The 26792-nt window shown below is 32.7% G+C and overlaps 1 protein-coding gene across 1 annotated transcript in view; it reads right to left on the minus strand.

Annotated features, from left to right (window-relative positions):
- Positions 1-26792, minus strand: part of amon (prohormone processing protease amontillado) — a 91607-nt gene that overhangs the window by 26001 nt on the left and 38814 nt on the right. Inside the window, exons 2-5 of the mRNA XM_076126713.1 lie at positions 18292-18396; positions 6969-7209; positions 5591-5628; positions 1418-1494 (exon numbers count right to left, since the gene is read on the minus strand). Coding sequence (XP_075982828.1) covers positions 1418-1494; positions 5591-5628; positions 6969-7209; positions 18292-18396 — 461 coding nt within the window. The remainder of the gene's footprint in view (positions 1-1417; positions 1495-5590; positions 5629-6968; positions 7210-18291; positions 18397-26792) is intronic.

Raw genomic sequence — 26792 nt, forward strand, 5'->3', positions numbered from 1 at the left:
TTATAACACATCATATTATAACTATAATAAAAAAGAGAAGCTGTAGCAAACAGGCAATCATCCGTTGCATGAGTCTGCGGGTAAACGGAGTTTTAAATTCCACATGTCTCCACCACTTTCGCATCTTGCATACAAGGTTCCAACTAACCTGTTGAACTTTAGTAAGACAGGTTATACATACAATGATCCAATCAGTACACTCGATACAGTTCTAATTGAATTGTATCTGCAGCTACAGGTGAAGCATCGGCCTCTAAAGGTCAGAACACTCAGGGGAACGACTTTGAATCCATCCATTACGTATGTGATCGTTGATAGTGGACATCAGAGATTTATCTCGGAATACAATTTCAGAGTATTAAAATCTTGTGCACTGTTTAATACAAAGTAGAGGTACAGGTTAAATAGAACTTTATTTCAGTTTGATTCCATACAATATTGTATAATTTTGATTATAAGAGCTCGCTAAACGCGCGTTTACAACTACAAACATTTGATTTGGATCGTACACAATTAAATAAAACATTGAATAACATATTTCTCAACGCTTATCTTGTGAACGGGCTCTAAGAAAACATCCTCTCTTAACAAAATGTGGGTAACTTTTCATAGTATACTGTATTGTAAACTTAGCGTAACTAATTATAGCTACAGAATATTAGTATTATTTTGTACTTCATATTCCTCTGCGGACTATCATAGCGTTTAATCCTTGTTTAAACATTTCTACCAGTTTAAAACATAATGTTTTCATAGAATAAATACTGTAATCCATCTGCAAAAAGATTTGTAACTAAAACCCTAAATCAACATATTTTATTGTAGGCAAATTTTATTGAAATAGAAGGTTATTTTTGAGAGAGTCGAAAGCATTGAAGTGCTTTTAAATCCACATTAGCTTTGCATTTGTGAATAGTTGAATATATTATTGCAATTGCGAAGTTTCTTACATTGCCAATGAGTTTTCTGAGTGGTCCTATTTACATAGGTTGATAGCGTGATATCACTTTCAGAATACGACATTTAAATATACGCTTAATAAAATGCTTTAATTCAATAAGAGATACTATGTTTTATACTACATGCACTTATTAATTGTTTAGCTGTCGGGAATACTCATAAGTTGGCATCTTTTGTTTGGACTCAAGGCCTAAACCTTCTCTCATTTTAAGAGGAGATCCCTGCCCAGCAGTGAGACAGTAATAGATTAATTTTCTAAATTTTTCCGTTATTATATTTGATAATACTGATACATAAGATGTGATATACTAAATAGATATTACTGTTTATCATGTCGCTCATGTGCTTAAAAAATGTATGTATGAATAGAATGAAGATAACTAAATGTTTGTGAACATTAAAATGATACCACACTATGGGAGAAAGGCATTTTAATGTATAACTATTTTATTATTACCTGTTGAACCAATCGTCCGTATATCTCGGGTAGGGGAACGGGTCGTTGCTGCTGAAGTCATACGAGGCCTCCGCGTTCTACAACAAAAGTAAAACAAGTATTAATACACCTTTACAAAAATAACATGCAAACTATTTACGGCTACGTCACTGTATAAAATGAAACAGATTTTATTACGGTATAAAATTAAATAGTTCATTGCGGTTATAAAACTATATAAAAATCTCTATAAATGTTTAGCTTCAGATAACAGTTATTTCAGAGAAGTTTTTAAATTTGGTTTTATTTAATTTATCTTAGTGGTACTTAGAGGTAAATACTGTGTCAGGTTTTCGGCAAATTACTCGTAATTTATATCAAAAGATCGAAAAAATTATAATTTTCACAGACTGTGTGTTTTGTTACTACCTCAGCCTAGTAACTACCCCGTCTAACTTTAAAAAAGCTTCGTTATAACAAATATTTACCCTAAAATTTGCACGTGCGCGATACCAAATTTTTCGTATTTGATGAAACAGGAAATTACAAAGTTTGACATAAGAATAATACTGAATGGCCAAATAAATCGGAGTAGGAAATACGACGTTATATTTTACGTGTTTTTAATTTCGGAAATTTTCATTTTGGAAAGTTGCCCGACTGGTATAAATATTGGCCTTTCACGGAAACTTTCCAAGTTAATAATTAACAACGCTCTAACGAACTTACGTAGTATTAGGTATTAGAAATAATTAACACTGGCCCTATATCTTTAAACTCTACATGCCGTAGAGATCTCTGCTCCTTCCTTCCTGTCTAGGAAGCAGGGCAAAAACAAACTATGCCCAATTGCCCAACAGGGAACGGTGTTATGGTAGTTGACTGGGTTAAAGAAAAAATATCAGACTCATATTCGTAAAAGTTTCAACCAAAATGTTCATGCTACGTAAAATTTTAATTCTTACTGATGAAATTAAAATTACTATAGGCTGTTAAATATTAGGCACTCATTTAATCCAACGAAAATACAAGCTTAATAAATAAAACCAATATTAAAATGTGTTTTTAACATTTCATAAAGAATATCTCTGCAACTATTGAAAATTATATGAAAATCTGATCATAGCGCCTTCAGTGGGCACTGTAGGAACTATTTTTGTAGTAGTAGTATTTTAAATTTCAGACTCTCGATACTCCACTACTGAGTGTAAAGAATCGCGCAACCGATTTGACAGATATTCGACTACCCTATTGGTAAAATTTGATATATTTTTAGTATTCGATTATTTTGAGTTGTACAAAGAGTTAATCATCCGTACTGTTTATATTGCTGTTGGACTGTTTATGTTGATCCTGTTCACAATTAGGATGAAACACCGCGAAACAAGTTGACCTTTCACAAGATAAATTCAAAGTTTACTTAGTACCATTGTTGTACTTGTTGTTTTTTAACAGTTTATTCCTCGCCCTGTTTAAAATAAAACAAAGCAAAAGTTATTTGCTTTGTTTTATTTTTGTGCCGTTGCTATGGATAAGTGTTAAAAACTAACCTGTTAAGGGTTAGTTATTGTTGGCAAGGTTCGGTTACCTTTACTTATTTATTTTTATTGATTTTTCCATAATTAGATATGTATATCAAAAAAATATTTTGGTGTTTTGCAAGTAATTGGATAAATTGGTTCAAACTTGGCATAGTCACGATCATTTTTTTATACGTTCATATGTTCAAAGGAAGGTAGGAAAGGTAAGCTTGGGTGCCTGCACCTATATAAATTCATAGGTTTGTGCGTTTATATTGAAATCGATGTTTGAAATGCGTACTCAGTAATAATAGGCGATCTCATTAAGTCTATGTAAGCAAAGTGTAAGCCGTCTTAGTGCTCTTAACCTCAAAGTTTAAACAAATTGAGCGACTAATAGTAATTATGCCAAATCCACGTTTAATCTTAATGAATTTCTACGCACCGTGAACTTTGCTTTAAACCAAAATTAAGATTAAGTAACCGAATAATGACCGAAAACGGATCTCGAATTCATTTACAGTAGCTATTCTTTTTGCAATTGCGTATAACACAATACGTATTACAGTACTATTTAATTTCATATTGTTACGGTTATCATATTTACACAAGCTCTACTGAATCTTTTCATGTAAGTCACTTAAAAAACTGTGTTATTTTACACCAAAAACACATAATCATAATATTAAGTTTTTCGTTTATCGAACTCTAAAATAATGGTTATCTATAGGGTATATTATAGAGCTATAATAGTACTAGATAGAAGCTGTATAATGACGATAGTGCTAATCTTTATTACCAATGTTAAAAGTAGTTTAAAGTTACTAATAGTAAGGTATTACTACGCAAAACGCACAGAATAATTTATGTCTAGACGTTTTGTTATCACAAACAACAATAATAGTAGGTAACTATATAGCAATGTCGATATTTACAGAAATAATATTATACCTGTTGTATAGAAGTTCAAGTGAACCGATACCCTTGTTTACAATTCGTGACCTACATTTAGGTAAAATGAATACCCGTTAAACAAACCTCAATTTATCTGCGTAGAGCTTAAATATTAGATCGCGTTTTCAGTATACGAGAAGTGCTTATTTAGAAAAGGCCGTAAAGCGATTCATGTTTCATTGTTACAAAGGGAAATGCTATACTTACGGTTATCCCTTTTTTAAGAAACAAGTTCCTCTGTAGTGTAGTAGGTAGTGTATCTGGCTGTTGATCATGAAGTCTCGCGGTCCGATTCACGGGTTTAGCAAAGTACTATTGGTATTTTCCAAATTATATAAGAATATTTCTCGATGTAGCCCGGAGTTTGGTGACGTGCCCGGTAAATGGTAATCGGCTCGCCCCCTAATACATGAGACCAACGTGGGTCTGAAATTAGTAATGACGAAATGTGGGTGATTACATAAACTCTGTCTAAACTAAACGTGATATTAAAATAATCTTTAACTGGGCTTTATAGTCACAAGTATGTGTTTAAAAATTCTGGCAACAAACAGTCGTTGTTGAGAAACGACGTGATAAAGCTCAGTGCTACTTTTTATTAAGGTTACCCAAATTTTCCTTCTGTTGCTGAATTTTTAAAGGGGCAATCTTGTATTCGTTTAAGTATAAGTATGAGTTTGTTGGGTAATAATCTAGACCATTCTGCGTAGCAATATGCCTATAAACGTAGGACTGTATTTATAACCACATTTTTTATTAAAGCACTAAATTGCACTGGCAGCGTCGCCCGATTTACACCGAATTTTTCTCAACAAATTATGCACGAAAACCTGCTTCAAGAAACACTATCTATTGGTAAAATTCGCGATTCTCTATTATCGACCGTCCACCACCGTCTAGCTATCGAGAGATTTTTTATGAAAATCTGACCAGCGCCTCTAGTGGGCGTCGAAGGAACTTTTTTTGCAGTACATTACAAATGTTAAACTTTCGGTACTCGATAGTACCGACTGTAGAGAATTGTGCTACTGAATCGCTACAGTAGAATTTTAAGAATCTCGCCAATATTGCAATAGCCAGACAAACGCGGCGAAGAGACTCTATTTCATAATATATTATTATAGTGATAAAAAAAAACACAGGCGATGTGATAGTAGCGAAATGTCTCTCGCTACTTTAGTTTGTAACCATCTTGTAATAAAATAAATGATTAGATATTATTACACAGATCGCGTAGCAACCCATAATAAGATAGCAAATACACTATTTATCTTGTAAACACCAATAATAACTATTAAGGAGCTGATACTTGAAACTAATTGGATATCAATATCCTATTATAGTTTCTGTGGGCTGTGGTGGTTATCATAATATTATGTTTTACTATGATTATAGGGAATGTAACGAGATACGAAGATACGTAGGGGCTGGAGAGAAACCGGGGGTGTTGTCTTAGAAAATAGTTTTAGATTTTATTATTAGAGAAAGAAAAGAGGCTATTAAACCATTTTAGCGTAAGTAAAGGTAAGAGAAAAAAAAAATGGCAATCGAAATAGTTTTTTCGTTTTTACCAAATTATTTTGCCAGTGTAAAAAAGTAGACGATGAAAGTGGCCCATAAATAAAATATTTGTTGTATATCTTTGACAGCAAATATATAAGTCTGAGAACAATTAACCGTACTTAAATGTTATTATTATGTATTTTAATTGCATACTTACATAGTTATACTTCAAATCTGGGTGCATGTAGTCCACACCTGGAACAAAAATATGACTAAAGACATGTTTTAATGACGTTACACGTTATTGCATAATTATTCAAAGGCAATGATTTCATTTTAAGACAGGATTTTATATATTCTAGTAGTTTTTATTAAGACGTATTCTGTGTTAAAGCTTAATTAGCCCTTAATCATAATTATGTCTTCATTTGACTTACAAAGCACTTAAATAATTTATGTGCATAACATGTATATATTTCGAAGTAAATTGTCTGCGAAAGTGCTTTATTAAATCTTACATATTTGATATTTCTAACGATAAATTGGTCTATTTTCTTAGATGAATTATACAAATTAATTACAATGTTTCATTAAAAAATACACGAAGCAGATTCCTCTCCGTTTTACTTTGATATTCATTAATTTTGTCTTTTAGGCCGTGATCATGTTTTCATAATTAATATTCTTGAAGGCGCAGGTACCTCAAATTGTATAACATGATATTTTTGTACAAAAAAGTCATATTTTATGATTTTTGGTAAAACTGTTGCCTAAGAGAGATCTTAAATCATAGGTTTTAATAAAAATGTTATAGAAGCGAAGACGCCAGATGGGAGCTATTTTCCGCCAAAAATTAATAATAAAATCTTAATCGTAATAATCTAATGTTTTTGTATTTAAAATACACCACAAAGAAATAGCTAGATCATACCAAAAAGTTGAATACACCGTGGAGTTACTTAGATCCAAACATATGAAATATCTGCCAAGTTTTCAATAAAGTTCTAATACCACACAATGAACCTGTACGCATCGTTATATTACAGACTTCTATTCATCCTCAAGGGAGCTAATCTTGAGGCAAGAGAAGTAATTATCATCTTTCTATTATTCATTATAGCACCGCGATTGTGAGGCTTTCGGCTAATCTTGAGATTCATTACGAAATTATTACAACCTATATTTTCTCTTTTTCTGGTATATTTTATAGGCTCTCTCGCTAATGTATTAGTTGAGTGATTACATAACGTTTACTGCTAAGGTTTCAAACTTATGATGTGTATAATCCATTATACTTGACAGAATGAACATTTTTCTGGCTAAAACATTGAATGATGGTGGAAATATGATCGATATTATTTGATGGATTGAATAATTAACAGCTTCAATGGCAAATGTGGCGAAACTGCATTTTAAACTCATGCTTATATTTTTTATTTAAAAAGGGGAAGAAAAATACTTTAATTGTTTATCGATTAAGGGTCTACGCGGCTACGTTGCTACGAAAGCTACGAATCTTTGTGAACTATGTGTAGCTAAATAAACTTCTCTTAGATATTTTCTTATTTATGAATATTAAATAATAAATCACTTACCATCATCCATAATCGCCGTAGTAACATTAACTCCCGTATATCCCTGCGCCCATGCGGCTTCCACATTCAAGTCGAGCTTGGGTTTGCCCCCATTCTGTCCTGTGTTCTTCAGGTACCACTGTAAAGGGAAGTAGGGGTCACGGGGCTCCGCCGCGGGTGCCGGCGCTGGCTCCGGCAGCCGGAGGGGCCGGAAGCCCCGCTTCACTCTCTTAAAGCCAGTTTGTTGAATTGCTGTGTGTACCTACGACAAGGAAAAGTCTGTTAGTATTTGATCAACAATCGCGAAGCACTCGTGTAGATTAGGTTTTCAGTGTTGATAAATATTGTCGCTCGTTCAAGGTGAGATTACGATGATTCCGAGAATGTAACAATAGCACGTGTATAATTTGTGTACGAATTAATTACGGAAACTTGGATAGGAACAGTGAATCTGTTACGATTTTACTTGGAATTGAAACAGTAACCTTCTACCCTACACAAAACAATATTTAATTTTGATAACATAATTATTTAGGTAGAACGTAAATTACACTAAATGAAAACACCTAAAATTACAATGTAAATGTAATATCTGCAAAACAACATAGGTTTTTATGTAGTTTTAATTGCTACGTATAAAGGTTTTTAATTACTCAATATTCAATGTTTAGCATAATTAACAATACCCCTAGCGTTAGTCAACATACAGTTGCGTTTAAATTGAAATGTAAATGTCGAAGCGCTTTACATCTTTGATGAAACTGAAATCAAATAGACAGCTATGTTACAACTATTGGCCGGATTTTGAGGCACATTTAGCGGTAGTTTATCTGTTAAACGCTATTGAATAGATAAACTATCGCTAAGTGTACCTCAAAAAACGGGAATAAATCGGGAGTGTAAGCCGTTTCCAAGTTTTTTTCAAAACATTTTTCTACTAACGTAATACTTAAATAGCGCTAGTGGTCGTAGAGTGAACTTTAGTTGAGTTAAGCCGAGGTGTAAGCCGGTGTAACAGAACTAACAAGCTACAAATAAAACAAAGTGGCGGCTCGGAGCGAGCAGTAATTGGGAACAACTTTAGACAAACGAAACGACTACTCCACGTAATCCTCACTCAAGTTATGGAGGTACAGGTACTTGAGTAAGTTAAATTTAGTTCCCAGTACTCGTAAGTAATGATATAATGTGCTATTTGTTACCTTGGATCAGAAAGGATATACTATGCGGCATAGGCTCTTTCAATATACATGAAAAAGTGGTCGGTGTCTCCCGTTTTTTATCACATAATCGACATTCGCTTGACTATGGGACTTGAGGTATAAGTAATATATAATAACACTATTAACTAAGTAACCAGATCAATAAAATCCCATAAGGTTTCACACATTACATTTATTATACTAAGTTATACAGAAAATCTTTTTTCCGTATAAATATATTATCCGTATGTAATGAAGCCTGTCCAATGTTGACTACGGTACTTCTCTTGGGATTTATGTCGTAATAAATACAATTAACGTACTTAACAGTTTTTCCTTTAATCATCTCATTTCTTGATTACTGGCTTATCTTATGAAACAGTTGTTTGGATGCATTTGTATTTGTTTAGTAAGTTTTGTTACAATATTACAACAGTTGAAACTGATATCGATATGCAATGAAGTTGTTAAATAGTGAACTCTGTGACGGATAAAACAAAGCAAAAAAAGAATACACACTGACCTATTGCGAAACTACACAATTTACGAACCGTTAGTTTGTTTACAAATTGGTCTAAAGCCGACCTGACAAAGGGAAATGTCAGTGTGTCAGTCACGAAAACTGGGACAAAAGTGACAAATATCCAATCCATTGTGCCAGTCGGAACCAAAAGTAGAATATACGACAATTCTCATATGAATTCCAAAGGAATAACTATACCACAATACAGGTATGTATCACAATATGCAAACTATCTTGATTCTGTTCAAATAATGTAGAGAATACGTAACAAAACGTACCCGTTTCCGTCCGCTTAATACATAGTTAACTTTGTATCTCGTAACTGGCGAGGGTGTGCCCGAAGGTCCGGTCACATTAGTATTCCACCGGAAGCCGCGACCGGATAAATGGGTTTGCGAAAACCTGATGAATGCCACCCTCAACTTGAACGGAATATTAACAGGGTAACAAAGGCTCGTTTATTACGATACAATAAACTTTTTCCGATAATTTGCGAGTCAAAGGGTGGATGTGAATTTATCATTTTTAGTGTTGTTTGTTTTGATCGAGTGTTATTGCTTTGTGTTAGATTGATGTTGTTTTGTTATATTTGTAGAAAAGTCGAGTTTAGTCATAATTTTTTCGTACAGTTTAATTTCAGAGATTAAACAGACAGTTCACAGCGGCAAACGATCAAATTTTACTTTTTGTTTGCTGTAATCAGCTAAGATTTATTTAAAAACTAAATAAATACTAATTTATGACCAGTTTTCAATAAGATATTTTCCCTTTGTAAAACAATACTTCCCAAGAGCTAGACGTCTAATGCATTAACCTTGTAACCTTTCTTTCTTCAAAGATTTATTACCGAGTAACCAATTCTCGCCCAATTTCTTCACAAATTCTGAGCGTATATTTCATATTTTAGAGCTTGAATGAAACATGACTGAAATGAAACTCACGCCAAACTTGGACACCATATTAAAGTTCAGCATTCAAATTGAATGGAAAGCGATACCAACCCAAAGTGAAGTTTATGAAGCAATTTATGAAGTTAGTTGGCGAGACTGTGTAATCACACAGTATCATAACGTTATTAATGTTCTGAAATAGTTACTATTAATACGATTGAGTAAGAACCAGGAATATTTTCAATCAATCCTTTTATAAGGGAAGGGTTACATTTTATTTTAATTATATGAACATAATGTTAACTGGGCTATGTGTGAGTTTCTTAATTCTCATAAAATTTGAATCTAGGCCTACAAAAAAGTATTTCGATACTTTAAGGTACCAATTTACTAACAAAAGAACCTAGTAAGAAAATTTCCAAACAGGAAATTGAGTCTTCTCTTCAAAAGTATACCTTTTTTTACAGAAAATTCAAAGGATTTCAAAACATTTTACAATATACTTTACGAAATCACATTAAGTATTTCGATGTCGTCTCCGAGATTGCCTTTTGAGCGTCTAGTGGAAATATTGAGGTCCTGAACGTTCGATCGCACGAGTAAACGACTTTGAGAATTGACAACGTTGGCTTTAAAAATCACGTCCTAGCAATTTTGCTGAGAATTTTCCAAGCTTTACTTGTGGGTACTTACGGGAGGAAAGCTGTGTATAGTATGATAGTAAATAAAGTACAAATATTCTTAAAATTTTACCAAAAGATAGAGATTTCATTCAATACCAAAATATTAAGTACCTTAAATAACAAGAATGTGTATTGAATTTAAGCCTCCCCAAATCGTGCCTACTTTATTAAATCATTCGAATATACCTTAAAAAAGTAAATAAAAGCTATGCACCATTGAAAAGATAACGAGGTAAGACGTATGTATATCATGTGAATGCACCTGCTCCCTTTGCTGAGGGTCTGAATACGACCTACTTATTATAAATGACACATAAAAAAGCTTATTGCATACGGTACACAACCTTTAAACAATTGTTTAGTTAACTTATTACAATGTGCTTTAACAAGCGCATGGAAAAAAGCGCACACGCCAGATAAATAAATTATTGTAACATAAATCTGGAGAATAAATACCGTTATCAATCGGAAGAAAGATTCTTGATATGTAGATAAAAATATAGACTATAACCTACATGAAACCTACTATTTTTTGTTCTTCAGGGAACTGGGTAATGTCACAGACTCACAATACCGGTACAATGATCTCTCCGTATTGTTTTATTGTGCGAATAAAAAGCTGAAAAGTTCTGTTATTTCACAATTCCAGTACTTTCCTATTCAGTTGATATTTCGTATTCGAGTATGAAAAGAAAATATGAAGAGTAAACCATCCAGTTGTTTATTTTTACCAGTCGTTTTGAGAAAACAACAGCCAGAGAGATATTGTTAACGTATTTGTGTGGAAATATTGCTTTAAATCTGTCTATTGTTTTGTAAAATATTATTCGATTTCAATAACAAAGATATTTATCTAAACTAGAGGAATCTGTGAGAACACAAACAAAAAGTGGTTTTATACATTTTATGTTAAGTGCTATCTTATTCGATATTCGTGAGACGGAACACCTGGGTACACCTGTTATATTATTAAATTACGCGTTATGAATAAAATAATAGTATAATAACATAATAAAGTGCCACAGTTTTATTTAATGAAAGTTTTAGTTGAAATAACTACGTTTAGGCTAAAGTAAACGAATGTGTTATTTTAATGTTTGGATGTTTATATAAATAAATATACCGAAATTATTTGCGGTCTGTTTGTCTCGCTCAGTTCACAAAGTTTGATGTAAAAATGGAGTCCAATATTGTTTACATAAAAACGATGTATTGTTCTAAGTCCCTTGGTACAACATTACCATCCCTTTGCTCTAAAGCACATATTATTTCATGTTAATCAATGTTTTTATTAGCGTATTAAATGAATGTGGAGTTTTAATCAAAGACACACGAAAGCAATCTGTAGTACAAACAGAATCCTTAAACATGAAACGGTGTTGTCGAACTTGCAAAGGGCTTTTGTATGAAGAAATGTTTGAAGTGGCGAAGCACCTGTATTATGTATGCGACGGCTAACGACTACACGTGGTCCTTCTGTTAAGTAAATTGTATATTGTTAGGTATGTGTTAACAAGCTTTGGCAAAGGCTATGTTACAGAAAAAAGGTAAAAAGCGTGGTAGGTTTTTTATATATTTTTGGAATCAAACAACATGGAAAGTTCTCCGTTCCTTATTACGTCAACCGCCTGCGTCTGTACCGTTTTGTGTGTTAAGCTTCAAATGTGTGTTTTATTTTATGCAAGCATTCTGATTATGGTAGTATTTTGTGTCAGCAGTAGTCCAAAGTTATCCATAATTTTACACGTATTCTGTAATTGAATAAAATAACATAACAAATAAAAAAGGAAGGTTGATAAAATAATATGCCATCGTAAAGCTAAAAAGCTCACAAGGTTGTAATTTCATGTTTCATTTGGGGATGAATAAAATATAAATGAGTGTACGTCTGTGCGTCCGTGAGCTCGCATTCCGCCGTACAAGGATGTTTTAACAAATAATTAGAATCTCTCTCACATTTCATTTTAGTTGCGTCTCATAATCTAATTTATTTAGAAGTGTTTCTAAACAAGCAATAAGACTCATTCGTAAGTAATTAATGCTAAGATACTCGTAAGTGAAATAACATTAAATAATAAATAACATTAATGAAATAAATTGAAGGAACATTTACTAATCTGTGAATTAAACACTTGTCTCAGATGAAATCGCTACAGTAAATGGTAATTGTTAATGTCCAGACTAATTGAAACAAAGGTCCCTGTGTAAACTGAAAATAAAAGAAAGAACAGAACGACACAATACACGAAGAAACAAATCAGTGAAGAGGCCAGGAAATAGCTAGTTAGTGTCACAGTTATTCTCACTTTATAAGTCTTCACTTTGGTGAAAGACCTAAAGTAACTGGAATAGGAAACAGTCAGACAGGAAGAATTATTTTAAAAAGAAACGTCTTCAGCATTTTTCACGGAAACATCTCAGTATTCAAGAATTTCTTGTATTTTCCGTGTACACGAGTCTTTCCAGTACAGAAATAAAAGGTAAAAACACTCCACTTTTCGTAATTGAGCCAGATTGAAGGTAATTTCATTTTGTTACCTTGTCGGCAGCGTAACTTACTTATTATATTTTACAGTGTTTTTTACTTGCTCTACTCAAACCTTCTTCATTGCTTATATGAATGAGGAAATCATTGTAAGTTTAAATACAGCAATTGTATTTTATTATTTATAACTTTTCCAAAAGTTGCAACCCCTTCAAGATCTTTTTGTATTGAATAGAATAAAAAAATGTAGCTATAGAGAAATGTTGTTCTCTTATGTTTTAGCGCGTTAGAAAAAAAACACAGAGAGTTTAAGAAAGTCGTCTGGCCATAATAGCTCCCAAAACGATGATATGTCTTTGACTCTCATTTAAAAGCTCGTAAAATAGGTCTCTGAACTGTCATCCGAAGTCTCATAAGTAGATGTAATCTGTACAACAATAAATCTACCGCAGTCAGTCGGCAGATGGCAGGACAATCTCTACGTAAGGATTACAGAGTGATGGATGAACAAAGGACTTTGCTGTAGACCTAGACAGTGGTTATTCTTCATTTTGACTGGACTAAGGATTACGGGATCAGCGTTGTATGTATCAATCATCAAAACGATTTTGAAACAATATAGATTATATAAACTGCTGTCTTCTTTTTGAAATAATGCTTATTAAGAATTTTCATACCTTATTTAATTAATGCAAAAGGTCTCATTTTAAACTGAAACATTTTCTTAATTATACTTTATGGAAGGGCGGAGGTCTTCCTGCTACAGGCATCTAATCATTATTATTATCAATTTTACTCTATAACACAATAAAACACTGAGTCAATATACTAAAAATTTACAAGTCTAGCCTTTTGCCTGCTTAAAATGTAGAGATAATTTAACATTAAATGCGCTACAAACTTTATGTTTCTACCTAAGTTCTAACTATGATAAATACAGTCTAGCCTTTCCACGTCATAAGTTTAATAGCCTATGTTTAACTCTAAAGTTGTAAACTTCGTACCTAAGTTATGTTCTACATATTGTATTGTCAAAACTTTACAGTGTTCATATTAGCAGGCGATTCATGAAACTAGTTTACACGTGCTAAAATTGCTATTAGGTCATCCGAAACTATTTTGTTTGTAATATTGCGTAAAATTAAATGAAAATTATAGGTGGGCTGATGCAAATGTTGATTAGAATATGAATATTTGTGATAACGCTACTAAGACATGATTGGTTTAAAGATTTTAAAAGTATATTTCTATTTTATTAGATGGAATACCTAGTATTATGATATAGTCCTTAATTTTCATTCTCAGGACCCGTCACGGTTACATAAATATACCATTTTCCTCCTATATCAGTTACGCTTAATCAAAATAAAAAAAAATGTTATTTAAGTAAGTTATTGCCGTATCTATTTTCATCTTTATTTGTAACAATATTGTATAATAGACCTTTATTTCTTCAGTAACTAAAACAATAGAAAGTAATGGTATTCAAGATGGAACTGAATAATTGGAACTCGCTGAGTACGAGCAAAAGAAAACGAATGAATAAGTAATTACTCTCATGAATAAAACTAATACGAAGGTATTATACCTATTAAGTAATAGATTTTCTATGCAAAAGCGTTTAGATTCGAGTTTATCTAGGTTGATTTGTTTCATAATAAACGAGTGGAGAACAACATATTTATATCACAGCTTTAAATTGAGTTGTTTTGTACCTATGGTACTGGCCAGTAATTACAAAGAGACTTTAATTTTATTAACTAAAACTTTTATACAACGACCTAGCCGACCGTCCTCATTTACGATAAAAGGTCTAATATATTCAATTTGACCAACCACATGACTCGCTCATTGGAAAAGTTAGTCCAAAACTTTTGTTAAAAATGCAATTCGGGCTTTTTTACCATGGCACCGCTTTTAATCAATGTAGATATATAATAGGTGTAACAATTACAAGAATATAATAACATACAGGAATTAACGCGAACACGCATTCCTTGGAATCAACTGGCTAACATTTTGACACAGGTTACACTTGGCCGTGTCTAGACAACCTACTATTATATAATAAACATGCAACGCGAAAGTTTAAAAGTTGTGATCACAAGAATATTTGTTAGTATAATAATACCTATTTCCTCGCTTCGGCCGTTGTTCGAACCCAATCATTCATTAAACTCATATCAATTACTTCCAGCGATATTCAGTGGTGTGATTATAGCATCGCTGCATTATTAATGGCAGCATAAACGTTTCCATCTATCATCATCAACTGATTCACGGCTAAATTGTAATCACTCCATCTCATATATTATGTAATATTCCTCAAGTAGTTAGGTATTCAGGGTAATACAGAATTTAGTATGCCTTCGTACTGTTGAATTGGTTATGACATCTCCGGCTTAGAAAAATAAAAATGTCGTTTGTATATAGACCGTTTTTGAAATAAATGAAATACTTTTATGTATATAAAATATAATAGACACAATACAAAGCCTACTTTCTTACAGCTCTTCATTTATACATTTTACATTCGATGTTACAATGAGTTGAGAAGAAATCGTTTCCCTCGAAATTACAATGGCGGCCAACTTTTGGTATCAACGAAAACTTTAACAATACCAAACTTCTTGGTAAAGTTCCATTTCTTCTTTTTCAACCACAAAAAAGGGAGGTTTGACGAGTTATATTGAAATTCAGGCTCTCATTTCACACAATTTTATTGAACCGCCATATTTTTTATAAAATTTTATCTTTTGTAATAGAAGAGCCGTAAATCAGATTAAAACCTTTATTATACAGCTTTATCTAATTAGTTCAGAGAGGTAATTAAATGAAACAATTTATATTTCATATTTTCACCTTTACCATCTTTACTTCACCATATTATTTTCACCACTTTTAAAAGACTCAAAATTTTGTTTTAGTTGAGATACAAATCGGATCTTCCAAGCAGAGGCCATATGCTTACCTCAAAATAAGCAGGAAAGAGATAGAAAACTAAGTGTTTACTAAAGGACCACTGCTGCTTCGAACATTTTAAAAACAAAATGTGTTCGTATTTAGAAATTGAGAAGCATTCATGTAAAAAATGTAAGTCATTGAAATAGTAATCCAAAATAACTTGATCGCGTGGGTGTAAAGTAAAGCTTGGTTCCAAAAACGCACTACTTACGATACGTTATACCTCCCTAAAGGATTGAGGCGTACGTTTTTATCGAAAATAGAAAAAGGTTGAGAGATGTGGCTGTATTTTAGGGCTGCTTTATGTAGGGATTATCTGAAGAAGGCCTCGGTGAGACCGCGCCTAAGATTTCGACAGCGTGCGGATCAGAAATTCTTGCCTATACGGGTAATATCTTGACATTACTGCCTTTTGAGATGTTATAAGCTGTGTGTGATTACCTCGAGATACGCACTGAGCTACAGACATGAGAAATATTGGAATTTTATTTCTCAGGAATAAATAAATTTACTATTTCTGTATCTACATTTTAAAGCTTACAAAAGTAGCAACCCTAGAATACCTGAGCTACATAAACAACCTTAGCCGCTACTACAGGAAAGGATTTAGACTCAATCGAGCGATCCACGTATTTTCTCACTAAAATACCTTTCTGCTAGCACTGGAGAGAAAATTATTCATTCTTTACCGGTGAATATCGGATCGGATATTTTCCTCAGTGGAATGTATCAGTTGTTTTTCATACGGGAATCGTTTTTTTTGGGAATGATTCTTTGTTGTTTTCTTCTATTTGTATTGTTACAGATTTATGAATACATTTTGATTTCGACTAGTATATCCTTTAACAATTTCAGATAGTGTACTTAACTAATCAATGAGATTCTGAGTTGTTATTACTATTGTTCTGTGTTCTAAAATAAATCTTCAAGAAGCAGATTTGAAAACAAAACTTTAGTATGTTAATGTAAATAAGGGTATAACATAATACCGCTAAGGTTATTTAATAAAGCATGTTTAGTGACCCCTATTTACCCAATCCTGTTACTACTTGATACGTAAGTTTGCCAGCGGTCCCGTAATCCTTATTACCCATTAGTATTATGTTTGAAACTACCCAAAATGAGGTTAAACAAACATGTTTCGCTACTTCGACCTAAAAACCAAAACTGTGGCCGTCTTGGATTTGCCAATACCGTTCTATGAAGGGTAATGAGCCCGACATAACATAATAGTTAGATAAAGCCTTTCTATCTTTTAGACGAGGGTAAGATTTATATGAGAATTGTCTTTTTTATGCGATATACCAGAGTTCTGCTACAGTCGCTTAAACTAACATACATGGTGACTTTTTATATCTACGACTGTTGTCCTGTATTTTTAAACCTAAACTATCATATGCTTATTTATAATCTATAGGTACGAGCAAGTTCATTATTTCATTAAAGGATTCTATATAACTAGAAATTCAACATCTAGAAAAACACGACAGTCCGACACCAAGTACTATTTTTACAGTTCGTATTCAGACAATTAACCTACTACAATAGTATAGCACATATTGCCTAGTCATGCCTGCGACCCGGTCGACCGTTACGGTGCAAATTCCCGCCATTCACAGGGAAAAAAGAGGTCGTGGTGTAGTAGGGTGTCGGTGTTTTAATAGCTTTATACACTACTGGATATTGCTACCTATCAGGTGCAAATGAAGCCTGCGAAACTTCAGAAGTATAGTCACATTTTTGAGGAATTACATTCTAACGGATATTCTATGAAATGATTGAAGTATGAAATAATAATTTTCCTAATAGATAGTTGCATTAAACCTGGTAAGAATAGTCCAAGAGTCAGAGTCTTTAATCCAAGAAATACATCGAAACCATTCACGTTGTATTGAGTCGCAATGATTTGACACAACCTCGACATGTATTTCAAACTTAATTTACGTATCTTTACAGATTTTTTCGGCTAAATTTAATCTGTGATCCTAGACTTACGTACAAGATAAATGGGAGGTAACTTCCCAGATTCGACAGGCTATATTTTTTCTCCTGAGAGTGACATTGACATAAACTAATTTATAAGTTTAATTAGTCGGAGACCCGCCAAACCTTGCTTATTAAAAGTTAAAAATCTTGTTAAGTAGTACAATGTTAGTAATGAATTTAACATAATCTGTTTAATTTGATAGTCGTAAAATAAAGCTGAAGCTACTACAGCTGATAATGAATAGAAGGTCAGTAGGCGCTTCGTTATGAAATGGGTCAATTATAATACAGTTCTCGTCAATTAGATTAATTGTTATCAAATCTATAGTATAGCCTATTATGATAAAGCTTGTCTTACGGCTACCTGATATATCATAAATAGAGCGTGAAAGGTTTATTTTCTTCTTCTTTTAGCTAAGGTATAATATGTATTTTCTCTGTATCTCAATTAGGAAGTAACCGCAAAATAATGGAAAATAGTTTAACACAAAATCCAGCTGAGTTATGCGATCTAATATTATAAAGAGAGAGCCGGAAATGAATGTCTTACTAGCTAATTTGAAACAAAGCTACATTTTCCTTGGTTTTGAAAGTTTAAAGAATATACTTACAAGAGGGTGTTGTTTGAGCATGCGCGTGTGTGCGATGGATCGGCGCGGGCGCGCGTGCGGCAGTCCCCGGTGCGTGAAGTGCCATTCTGTGTCAGAGCCCAGAACCTGTGGACAAACATACAAACAAACGTTAAAAATATAGTCACAACATTTTTTTGAACTTAAGGTTAACTGTAGTAAGTAAGATAAAGACGCCTTTGCGCCTTTTATAAGACGAACAAAATGTTGCTGTTCAGTTTATGGTATTTGCCTTAAATAAAAATAATATTGCCTTGTTTTCGTTCAAATATGCGACCGTATTGCAATTATATTCAAACACGACTTCTAAAGAAGTAATCTAAACCTTTACACCAAACTTGAGAAAGCGTCTGAACAAAAATATCAACTTGATTGTTATCCAAATATACCTATGCCTACGTGATGTTTCAAATACAGCCAAAACAACAAAGCATTCTCTTATATAAAGAAACATTTTCACATTATTTACATTGTTTTGTATCGCACGTGTAAACAAATTCGCCCGTGAGTACCGTGTAAAGATGAAATCCCTGACTTTATGTGTGTCGCAATAAAAACAAAATGGAGGATCGACGGCAAATACCGGCTTTGACAGAATACCTCTTTAACGGATCTAAGAGTGAATTATGTTGGATTTACATGTAGGTTCTAGTTTAACTGGTACCTATTTGTTTATGTGATCAATTTAGAATTTCAAAGACAAAGAAACTACAGATGAAACAATTTTCAAATACAGACTGATATCTAACTGAAAGTATCTACATTATTTTGTCGTTTCCAAAAATATATTTTGTGCCTATATATTTGGTGTTCGGTACGCGATTCTGTGCAGTCGGCGTTGATCAGATTTTCATACAAAATTTCTCAATGACAAGCCGTTTGTCGGTAGGCGATAGTAGTACAGAATCGAGCTACAGAAATTGAAAATCTTGTTGACGATCGTTACACGCGCCGGTACTTAAACAAGCTGTCAATTAATTTGTTTCTACAGGTAAATATACTTCACTTAATAAATATTTAGACAAAGAAGAAAGCAGACAATGATAATTACGTCGTAAAGATAAACAAACGTAAAATGTAGAATTATCTTTGTCTCTCATTATTTATTTACCTTAAGCGGGAAAGAGGTCCGACGGGCTGAGCTGCTTAGTCAAATAAAAGTGACCTAAACTGGCTTCAACATAAACCATTTATTTTTATGTAAGTAGCAACAGAATATTAAAACCATTTTTGGCAATAAAATGAAAATTTAAGTATACTGTTTTAAAAACAAAACACTAACGTACATAATTTTTTCTTTAACTTACTTTTATAGTTTTCGGCCAGCGCATTTAGCCAGCCAATTAAGAAAAAACAGTTTAATAGTATCAAAACCTTTTTACTACCATCGATGAATATTGATATAAAGTTAAGTGTTAAGGAGTATGGATGTGAACGAAGTAAAATAAGTTAGTAAGGATACCAGGACGAACCAAGTGGTGTTATCTGGCCTCTATTGAAATGCGTATTTTTATGTATGTATGTGTTGGTGTATAATTTTAAAGTGTACTTTCTTCTCTCAAAGATAAATTGTTTACTAAAAATATAACTTAATTAAAATTAATCTAAGAAACTACAACACGTTTTACACCAAGATTATCTTTGTTGAAGTTAAATTCCACCTTTCAGAACCCGAGCACAAACATTTGCGTTGCAACACTTAATTAAAGTTGTTAACTTTCAACTGCAAACAAAGATACCAGTAATGTACGTAGTTTACGTTCCAACTTGCAAACCGAACTCAACTTTGTGCTCTTCAAAAGTTAGGAGTGCAAACTATGGGATGGCTGTCTCATGATTTCCAGTTGAACTTGCGTTCGGACACTATGGACTATAAACGTTAGGCTTGTCCTTATTTAAATGTAGTAATTTTCATGTAATTATTCTCCGAAATAGTTGAAAATTTATTAAAGAACAAACAAATGCCATCAAAAACATTCTGTAAAAACCTCAAGTCTCGCCGTAAAAAGTTGTGAGATCTATATAAAACCAAGTCGATTAATCTATTTAGTATCTACTAGACAGAAGGTCCTTTACCTTCTGTCTTAAGTTATTACGTATGTTATTATCATGCCAATTTTTAAAAAAATACCTCTAAAACAAATAGACCGACCTGGCCATCGCATGATTTGATTATTATTATGTATCACACTACACAGCACGACGAGAAGTTAATGCTCCTGAAATGTTAATGGTGAATTTGTGCTTTCTTGCGATGACCAAGTCGATCTATTTGTTTTAAAGGTATTTTTTTAAAAATTGGCATGATAATAACATACGTAATAACTTAAGACAGAAGGTAAAGGACCTTCTGTCTAGTAGATACTAAATAGATTAATCGACTTGGTTTTATATAGATCTCACAACTTTTTACGGCGAGACTTGAGGTTTTTACAGAATGTTTTTGATGGCATCTCACTTCTTTTTGTAGAGGAAACATAAGTCCAACTTGTATGGAAAGACGTTTTTTTTCATAATTCAACATATTTTCCTATGGGAATGTTGTTCAGTTTCATGGGCTAAACACCCTTACCCACCCTATACCCCCTCCCGTTATGCCTCATATAGTAGGTACCTATTTACACCTATTTATTTTATTTTCTACTGTAATAATAATTCATTAACTGCAAATGTAACCTTGTAATCTTATACATTTATATGGGATTACAAAGTTATTGTCGCAGTTGGTGTATTTAGAAAACTGGACCGAAATTAGAAAATATAAAATTTTTCCCATGATTAAGACACTAAACCCTATTTGTATTCTAAATTTGAAGCTTCTAAGTGTGCTAGAAGTACCTTATACTTTTGATGATCGGTGAGTCAGTGAGTCAGTGAGTCAGTGAATCAGTGAGTGACAAAATTCGAAATTTTAACAAGTTATCATTCTTAAACTACTGGATCAAATTGACTGAAATTTTAAATATACCGTGTTTATACAATGACTAATTAGTTGCTGAAAATCCAGGCTCCTTGTTTTATCCAAAACGAAATTATAGGGGTGTCAAAAATAGCCCGAATTGCTTCGAGAAAAGGATGTTACGGCCGTGCCGCTTTTTTTTGCTCGACTTGCGGGGGCACTGCCGTGCCCCCAGATTAAAATATTTAAAAATGTCCGTATTCGAATTTTAAATGTATTATTTTCGTAATTTCTTTTTTATTGGAATCAAATGTATATCATTATTCAGAATATTATCAGTGTTCGGAATTCAAAATGGTTTCATAAAAAGTTTAAAATCCACAATATAAAAATAGAACCATAATTTTCCACAAAATAATAAATTCGTCGAAAAACAATTACAGTAAACGTCTTACAAAATTTATTATGGCGCGATCTATAATTTATATTGACGTAATTTTGCAGATTTAGTAGCGGCGCAAGATACCTTAATGCTTCACGTCTGGGTTGCAAAATGAAAACGGGCTTTAATACCGGGCGGGTAAAGTCCAAGAGGTCATAACATTTTACAGCCAATAGGCTGCCGATTGTTCGCTATTTTCACGTGTAAGCGTTATAATATAGGGGTACAAAGGTTAATTGGCATAACGACGTTATTGTTAGGTATAGCACTTAACAATTACTTACACATTTTGTGTAGGAAGCTATAACTTTGTACGTGTATTTTTGTTATTAATACAATAGGGAAAATACTGTTACTAAGGTATAATAACGTTGGATTATTAGCTATAATTGAATGTTTTCTTTGCTTTTATTAATAGTATAACTTACACACGAGATATAATTAATTATAGATTTTACTGTCTTTCTATATGTATAGAAGACGTAAATATCTTTGCTTTTAATATACGTAATAACAAGCAATAATAGTAATAGAAAGTATATAAATAAAAAGACACTGCTACTAAAATCAATAAATAAAAATACTTTAGTAAGAAAACGTGATCGCTCACACGTTTCTAGACGAAGCATATAACGTCACATGTCACATTGCACGCGACTTGTCTTAGAGATTGCTTGGGTATCACCTGTCTGATAAAATTGCTAGTGTTTATTAAACGCCACTTGATATGAGATACGTCATGAAGAAAGTTAGTGGTCGAAAATATATTTTAACCTTTGCCAATCTTTTACAAACGCACTTTTTAGGTCATTATGATAGTCATTTTAGAATTTTTTATACTTAACCTGCCTAAAACACCTGTACTTGCGGCCGATTTAAAAACAAAGGCTTATTGATACTAAACGTAACTACAATTTTAATTTACAACTTCAAAGAAAAAAATATAAAATTGGAAGAAGAATTGTAAATATTTATCGAGCCGCTGTAGGTATTTTTCTATTCCTTAGATCCTAATCACTTACCAAATAAAAACAAGCCTTGCTTATCGTAACAATAGCTATAAATAAGTTATTCTCCATAAAGGGCTGGTATAAACTTAGTTGGAGATATCCAACCGTTTCCGAACGTAAGATAAGGTTGGAACCCCTTTAGTGGCGCTTATCTTCATCTGCGGGCTACCGTCTGAATAGACCGAAACTATGAGCTTCTTGGAATAAGCGTTACAGTAAGTTATTGTGTTTCAATCGGATTATAACTTTCAATCAAGATTAATTGTTATATTAAAGTATTATATTGACGTTTCGACCGAATTGCATCGACCGTGGTGGGCTGACTGTTTGTAGGGTGTGATGGAAAGCCGTTGATTGATTTATTGTTATTACTTAATGGTAAAGAGCAATATTTAGCTTTTAAAGAAATTAATATTATATACATAATATTGACAGTATTATCTTCCATCCTAAGTTAGTTTTATTGAATGAATAATTTTAACTATTTTGAATATTATAGTGCCACATTGTAACTTTATTTGCGATCACAGAAAATATATAACCGAATTTCCATAAAAATAACAATTTTGAACTTAATTACTCTCTGTTTATTCATATATTATGCATGTTTGTGGCTGAGCAGAGTTACCAGCATTATACGTGGGTTTTTATATCCACAAACATTAAAGTTAACACCGCTTGTATGATACTTATTCCTGGTTGAAACATTCTTACCTGCTATAAAATTTTTGATATCTGTTTATGCGTTTACCCTCTATCGGTGTCTGAATAGCATACATTATAAGCATATACTATTTACTTACCTACTCATACAAGCATATATAAACGTTTTTATCTAATATATAAAAATCTCGCGTCACAGTTTTCGTTGCCATACTCCTCCGAAACGGCTTGACCAATTCTCATGAAATTTCGTGAGCATATTGAGTAGGTCTGAGAATCGGCCAACATCTATTTTTCTCACCCCTTAGGGATAAGGGTTGTCCACCCTTAACATTTTTATTTAAACTTATATGGCAAAACAACGTTTGCCGGCTCAGCTAGTAACGTATATAAAGCGCGGGAAATGATACCGGCATTGCTTAAAGTTGACGTTTAAACAGAATTCCGATTCCGAATACAGAAGTTCTGGTAGATTCAAATTCTAGACAGCCAGACCAGAAATGCGTAACAATGATTAATGTCTCTTTAAATTCAATCCTAACTATCATCTTATCTAACAAGCATATGTCTGCACACCTAATCGCCACAGTAGTGTATTCACTGTCCAAAACACGACACACATTACGTAACGCTTCAAATATTCTAAACATCTGTCGTGTCCGACAGTGCGACGTGATTGTTATGTAATATCTTTCTCCTGAATACTGATATAAAAACCTTCAACTTATAACTAAATGCTTGCTTTGTTGTTGAGTGGATGGTTTTGTAAATTTGACAAAATAGATGTAAAGGGACATTTTGTACTCTAAAGAGTTCATCATTCAGAGTAACATCAAGAAAAAATAAATTTTCTTTTATTATTTTTTAAGATATTTGTATGCTGTGGTCTCCTGTAATTGAGAAAACACATAATCTTTAACTAACTTTAAATTGAATTTCTAATGATAATGTGTATTCCTTATTGGAGATAAAAAAAATATAAATAATTAACTAGTACGACGTCTTTCTTAGGTTAAACATATAATCTCAGACTTCTCAGTTCGCTCTCTTCAAACGGTACAAGAACGATAATTTAAATGTTTCTCTGTACTAAATCAAACATAACTTCTCTAACGTCCTTGATAAGCAGTACTACATCTTTTGTTTGTACATTTTAAATAACAACATTGAATTCAAATTCGTAACCTTTTACAACAAACGTCAACCTTTAACCTTTCATTATTAAACATTTCACCAAACTTCAATAACACGATCAATAAATCTCTGTTTTGTAACAACGTCGTTTCTCCAAATTAGTTAGAGAACGAAAACAATACGAAGATCTATCGCTTAAAACTTTGTAACACGATAAACAAGTTGAAAGACTTAGCTATGTTTTGAATTGCAAGCGTGTTTTTGTGTAAAAGTTATTTAGTAAAGTACCACTAAATTAAACAGATATTATTTTATAAATGCCTTTTACATATTTATTTACCCTTTTAGTCATAAACACACTATAAACCTATTTTAGTAAAAAACTACTATAATATGCTTTCTCTTTTTCATTTTGCTAAGGAGTGAAAGAAACAAAAATCTGTATAAGCCTTTCATAACTTCATATTTTTTCATTTAAAGGTAAGTCTTTTGTTTTTTTGTATAGTTTTTAAGTTATCCTCGGCAAAGGTTGTGTTATGCGACTGACTCTGCAAAGGTCTGTCTGGTTCGAACTCCGAAAGGCGCTTGAAAGTTATTACTGAGTTCTTGTATCAAGAAATTTGCAGTGATCGCTCTGAGATATTAAGTTGACGTTGCAGTTCATCTCCTTTCTTAGGAGAGGAGGTAGAGCCTTAAGTTTAAAGCCTGACCTCTCACCCTTAATGCCAGTTATCTATTCGGTGGGACTAATAGGTAACTGGCAATATGAGAACAAATATAAACTGTTAAGTGTACCTGTGTTTTGTGCAGTAAGTTGGACTCTATAGAAAAATGCCACTAAATTAGTCTAATTCTTACCAGAGGAAGACATTATTATTCATGTTTTATTAACACACTAGCTGACTCGCGCAACTTCGCTTGCGTCACATAAGAGAGAATGGGTCAAAATTTTCCCCGTTTATGTAACATTTTTCACTGGTACTTTGCTCCTATTGTTAGTAGCGTGATGATATATAGCCTATAACCTTCCTTGATAAATGGACTATCTAACATTGAAATAATTTTTCAAATCGGACCAGTAGTTCCTGAAATTAGCGCGTTCAAACAAACAAACAAACAAACAATCAAACAAACAAACTCTTCAGCTTTATAATATTAGTATAGATATCATGTGAAGGTTATATTTAGCCAGTACTCTCATTAAACACTGCACGCTTCTATAAAACCACAATTCGATTATAATTGTCAATTTGCAGTCACAAACGGTGATAATTATTGTTTACAATTGTGCGGTATTGATATAACTACGTTGATTAATTCTATGTGATATCATGAACATAGTTAATTAATATACTCTATACATATATCTTACAAGTGATACAAACAAATTGATAGAGAATTTACAAAAGTTATTTGTTAGTTCCAAATGACAGAGTACAAATCTCTCAAAATCATTTTTTCAATGTAATTTTAGTTGTAAGAAATAAATATATTATTGTTCATTCATTTAAAATTGATTTTAATATAAACATTTTCAAGCAAAACTTTATCTAAAATTACCTTCGTTAATCATTTGTTTGGTACAAAAAATATACACATACTTATTCTTAAGCGCCCGAGGAAGTAGAAACTACACCTACATTTCTAGTTGTTTCTATAATTAACTTCTTGACCTGACTTACACTTTGTACGGCTGCATGTACGGTAATACGTCAGAATTGCATCACATATGTATTTAGAAATTAGTTCACGCAAGGGCTGTAATATACCGAAAACTTATTTTAACACTCGAAAATATAAATGGAATTCAAAAAGAGCACATCGTTTTAGCATTGTAATGTGAGATACGTCTTTCTTGAAATTGCCTATTACTCATTTTTACGCCAAAAAACTTAGTTCAAGCAAACAATTCCTGACATAAAAAATACTCCCTAACTCCAAAAAAATCTACACAAAACATCGCGTAGCTCTCGTAGCATCGTAGCGCATACGTAGCACCGTAGCAACATCGTAGCAGTAACGAGTTTGCAGGTCATTTATCTTGGACTGCTGCAATAGTGCTGTGTACGGTTCAACGAAACGCGAAGCGAGTAACATCGTTAGATAACGCTAACGTTATCTGATTGCATGTTCAGGAAATTGAGAAACAGAGAACGTTTTTGTAAAAGCTTTTGTTGTGCTTTGAATAAGTTTTTTTCCTTTGCGCACAAACAAGATGCAAAAATAGGTTAAAAAGAAAGAAGGAACATTTTCTTAAAAACATATTTTCTTATGTTAACGCAAGAATATTTACTTATGTAACACCAATTTAACGGAAATTTAATAAAAATATGTT

This window comes from Anticarsia gemmatalis, chromosome 19 (assembly GCF_050436995.1).
Source record: "Anticarsia gemmatalis isolate Benzon Research Colony breed Stoneville strain chromosome 19, ilAntGemm2 primary, whole genome shotgun sequence".
NCBI classification, from domain to species: domain Eukaryota; kingdom Metazoa; phylum Arthropoda; class Insecta; order Lepidoptera; family Erebidae; genus Anticarsia; species Anticarsia gemmatalis.